We start from the raw sequence: 4,688 nt of genomic DNA on the forward strand, positions 1-4,688 counted from the left end.
AGAATTTAAACTGTTTTGCAATATTATCGTAGCACACCATCCAGAACTTGATTTGCACATAAATATGAAACAGATTTTCCTTTAAAGACATTGGCGTTACTACAGGGGGGCTGGGGGGCTATAGCCCCACCAAGGTAATGGAAATAACAATAATGGTAATGGAAATCTAAAAATAGATTCTGTGTGGATTCTGTAGAGCAGAATACCACAGTAGATCTCGGCACAGTAGCGGTTAAGTAACAAAGAGTGCCTAATAAATAAATAAAGAAATAAAAAAATGTGAAAAGTTTAGAGTTGGTTGCCCCTTGCCTTTACGTATACTTAGTATACGAGAAAGGCAAAACTCATAAAGTTACCGTTTAGTTTTGGAGACCTCTTACTCTGGTTTTTTTTTGGTTGTAGACATTTCGCGCCAACAATCTTATATTGCACTGAGTCCAGAGTTTGTTTCGCAGACGTTCGGCTCCAGTTATTTTAGGCAACAGAGATTTTTCGCTCTGAATATTTCTTGCCGGCTATTTTCTTTTTTTAAAATAATCGACAAATGCATTACTTTGCATTCCATTTTGTTGAATTTCAAATGATCCACATGTCGTTTGAAATACTCACAATTCCCTCGGGAACTTCCACTACGCCATGTAGTAACCAAAAACTTGAAAGCTTGGTTTGGGAATACTTGGCAGGTTGTGTTCGTGGTTGTTTCGTTACCATTTTGTTTTGAGTCCTTCCGTTCATAACTGATTTTTTTTCTGTCTAATTAGCCATAGTGTACTGCGATTTTTCACCCAAAAAATAGGGTAATTCGCCAAATGTTGAACGGCTAAATTCTTCGCCTATTGTTTAACGCACGTGCATTTCTTATGGGAATTCAACAATAGGCGACATAATTAGCCGTTCAACATCCGGCTGTTTCCCCTAATTAAATTTATCACCATCGAGACCATACAAATAAGAGAGCGTGTTCAAGCAAGCTCATTGTATATGAAATTATGTAGATGCTTCAATTTTCTTCTGCTTCTGCAATCAGCATAATATACCATCGTATTCCCCACAGACTCAACTTGGGATTTTCTAGATCGTCAATCTCTTTCTCGGCAGTATCCCAGACGGGCCAAAACGCAATCAGTTTTCAACGGTCTTTCAAATGCGCCTAATGATTTTCCAAACCACAAGCCATTCTCCAGCGGCCTTCCAGACACGCTTTGTGATTTTCCCAACCACAATCCAGACACGCTTTGCGATTTTCCTAATCACAATCCATTTTCCGGCGTTCTTCCAGACGCGCTTTGTAGCAATACAAACCACCTTGCCTTGTGACTTTTTTTAAGCCATAAATTATTTTAGTAGGATCCGAAAAATAACTTGGCAGGATCGCCAAAATATGTGGCCCCAAATGGCTGGAGCGAAATGCGATGACAGCAGGCACCAGGATGCGTATGCACGCCACGGAGATCTGACAAGTAGCGCCCGAGTCATGGCTTGCTGCTCAGCGATTGACACGTTGAGGTATTAATGTATTAATAATCACACGCTGAAGATAACTTACTAAAACCCCACAATCTGGAAATGGTCCGTATCTTTCTTGAGGCTGGTGATGGGGCATAAACTGAAATTGATGATGATGATGATGATGATGCTATATCGCTGGCATTGGCTGCTTGATATGGTAACAAAGGGGTAAAGGCGTGAAACGATACCATTCTTCGGCAATAAAATACATATAAAAAGCTGCAGTCTAAATAATCATTATTATGAGTAGACAGTCCGTGCAGTTAATTATTATGTTAAATGCAGCACGTGCTTGTTGCCACGTGTGATGAAAGAAATGCAACCAACGGTCATTCAATACCAACGCATGCGCAGTTATGCAATTTATTTTGTCCACGATCCCGCGCAATTCCCAACATCGCCCGGTTACTACGGGAACCAGCAGTGGCCAAACAAACACACGGATAAATATTTTCGCTATCCTGGATGTGTCGTACGGTGTACTGAACCATTGATTCCACGATGGAAGACGACATTTACGGTGGATTTTCCGGTGTTACTAATAAACTATTCAATTACGATATTAAAGAGGACAAGGCGTTCCAAAATGCAGTGAAAACCTCGAGCTATGGCAAGAAAACGTCGACACCAAAGTTCTACTGGGTACGTGCCTGCTGCACTGATATAGAGAAACAATATTTCATTATCCTACTTTCAGAATGGGGACAAACTGGGATCCGCCGAAGCGTCCGCTACAATGGCCCGTCCTTCGACGGCCATTCGTCCGGTGGGATATTCGTCGCAGAGCAGCAAACTATTTGATCCGCTGAATCAAGCAGCTAAGAAGATCGTTGTGATGGAGAGCAAGAAAGAGGAGACTCCCGAGCAGCGCTACAAAAACATGGAAACCAAAATCTACGCCCTGTTGGAAGAGTCCATTATTGCTAGTACCGGTGCCAAGCCGGACATGTCTGCCGGTTTGGCCAAAGCGAAGGAAGCTTCCGCCATGGATCGCACGTTGCTACGTATGCGGGATCAAGATGGTGGAACGTACACCCATAATTTCGATTTGACGTTCTTTGTGCTTTTCAATCTAGCGAATGTGTACGCAAAGAACGAGATGTACATCGAAGCCCTAAATACGTACACTTTGATGACTAAGAATAAAATGTTTCCCAACGTCAACCGGCTGAAGATCAATATGGGGAATATTTATTTTCAGCTGGGGCTTTACACAAAGGCAATCAAAATGTATCGGATGGCGTTGGATCAGGTTCCGAGCAACCAAAAAGAACTTCGATTGAAGATCACTCACAACATTGGTATACTGTTCATCAAAATGGGTCAATATTCGGATGCCGCAACAAGTTTTGAGTTCATCATGTCGGAGAAAAGTGATCTGAAGACAGGGTTACACTTAATTTTGTGTTACTATGCCCTCGGTGACGTAGATAAGATCAAGCACGCCTTCCAGTTACTGCTGGACATTCAAATCGACTACTTGGAAGACGATAAAATTTTCCAGACAAACGTAAGTGAATTAATATTCAAATGATTTTCATTCCTCGTATTGAATAGATTATGTCTTTTAGTCTAATCCATCGTACGAGTATATCAACGAAATGATCAAATCCGATGAGCTGCACGTCTACGAGCAAAAGATACGACACCTTGCCGAAAAGAATATTCTCATCTCGGCAAACCTGATTTCAACGATCATTGACGATTATTTTAACGATGGGTACAGTTGGTGTGTGGAAACTATAAAGAACTCATATTTTTCATCGTTGGCCGTAGATCTTGAGTTAAAGAAGGCCGTTATCTACCTAAAACAAGACGATATCCAGCAGGCGATTGAAACTTTGAAGTACTTCGAGAAGAAGGAGTCCAACATTGCCATAAACGCTGCGATCAATCTTAGTTTTATCCACATTTTGGTATTTATTATGCATTTTTCATCGTTGCATAAGAATAAATAAGCGTAAGTATGTTTTCTCCGAATTTCAGAAAAAGGACATCACAACAGCAGAGAACTACGCTGAGACGGCCAAAAAAATCGACAGTTACTGCCCGGCGGCTTTCATCAACAGCGGAGTCTGTAACATGCTCAAAAATGACCTGGAAACGGCAAAGCTAATGTTTTTCAATGCCTTAGACATTGACTCTACTTCGTTCGAGGCACTTTACAACATTGGACTAATCTTTAAGAAACTCGGCGATCACAACAACTCGCTGCTCTACTTCCGTAAGATCATATCCAACCTTGGCCATGAACAACATCCGGAGGTCCTGTACCAGATTGCCAACCTTTACGATCTGTTGGGAGACGTCGGAACTGCTTTGGAGTACCATCTGCAGCTGTTAAGTTTGGTTCAGCAAGACAACAAGATCATACAGAAGATCGGGGAATTGTACGAAACGGACGGGGAACGCCAGCAAGCCTACCATTACCATCACGAATCCTACCGCATTTTCCCAATTGAGTCCAGCGTAATCAACTGGCTGTGCTCGCACTACATCGAACTACAAGTGGTCGAGAAGGCAATCGGCTTCTACGAGAAGGCCGTTCTGAAGAACCCCCAAGATCCGTACTATTTGCTACGGATCGCCGGATGCTATCGCCGCATCGGCAACCAACAAAAGTCGCTTAATCTGTTCAAGACTATTCATGATATCTACCCGGAGAACGTAGACTGCTTGCGAGCGTTGATCCATCTGACCCAGACACAGGGCAACAACGAACTGTGCGAACGTTACATGAGCGAACTTCAAAAGCTGGAAAAGCAAAAGGAAGTTCGTCAACGAATCAACACAAGTAGACCGCCGACTACGGCGAGCAGTTCTCGCATTTCCAGTGGCGAGCTGAGTGCTCGATCGGGAGGAGGTCCGGACAGTTATCAACCACCCGGAACAGCGTCCGGAGGTACGAAAAGCTCCGACGTATCACCAGGTATGTTAAACGATATTTTTCCTTAAAATCGAGACTAACCACTCGCTCATTTCAGACTACAACACATTAACAACCGCATACGGTTATGCGGATCCGTTAGGACCACCGCAGGAACGACCACGTACCGGAATTCGGAAAAATCTCACACTTGACGACGATTCCGACGAGGATATAAATCCTTACGATTTATTGCCAGTTTAAGGATTGGAAAGAATATTTGAATACTTTGACGGTTTAATAAACTGATAAT

At 42.6% G+C, this 4,688-nt stretch overlaps 1 protein-coding gene across 1 annotated transcript; it reads left to right on the top strand.

The window, feature by feature from the left end:
* Positions 1 to 1,717: 1,717 nt before the first annotated feature.
* On the top strand, positions 1,718 to 4,688 carry LOC134214614 (intraflagellar transport protein 88 homolog). Its single transcript, XM_062693944.1, has 5 exons — positions 1,718 to 2,151; positions 2,207 to 3,019; positions 3,081 to 3,425; positions 3,496 to 4,438; positions 4,494 to 4,688. The coding sequence occupies exons 1-5, from the start codon at positions 2,011 to 2,013 to the stop codon at positions 4,637 to 4,639; spliced, it is 2,388 nt and encodes a 795-aa protein (XP_062549928.1). The 5' UTR covers positions 1,718 to 2,010; the 3' UTR covers positions 4,640 to 4,688.

Source organism: Armigeres subalbatus, chromosome 2 (genome assembly GCF_024139115.2).
Source record: "Armigeres subalbatus isolate Guangzhou_Male chromosome 2, GZ_Asu_2, whole genome shotgun sequence".
Lineage (NCBI taxonomy): Eukaryota > Metazoa > Arthropoda > Insecta > Diptera > Culicidae > Armigeres > Armigeres subalbatus.

Bases quoted from the DNA above. Each gene is read 5' to 3' on its own strand.
- LOC134214614 (XM_062693944.1), top strand. From the start codon at position 2,011: ATGGAAGACGACATTTACGGTGGATTTTCCGGTGTTACTAATAAACTA. The intron at 2,152-2,206 runs GTACGTGCCTGC...TCCTACTTTCAG, and splicing joins CGACACCAAAGTTCTACTGG to AATGGGGACAAACTGGGATC. The intron at 3,426-3,495 runs GTATTTATTATG...TCCGAATTTCAG, and splicing joins TTAGTTTTATCCACATTTTG to AAAAAGGACATCACAACAGC.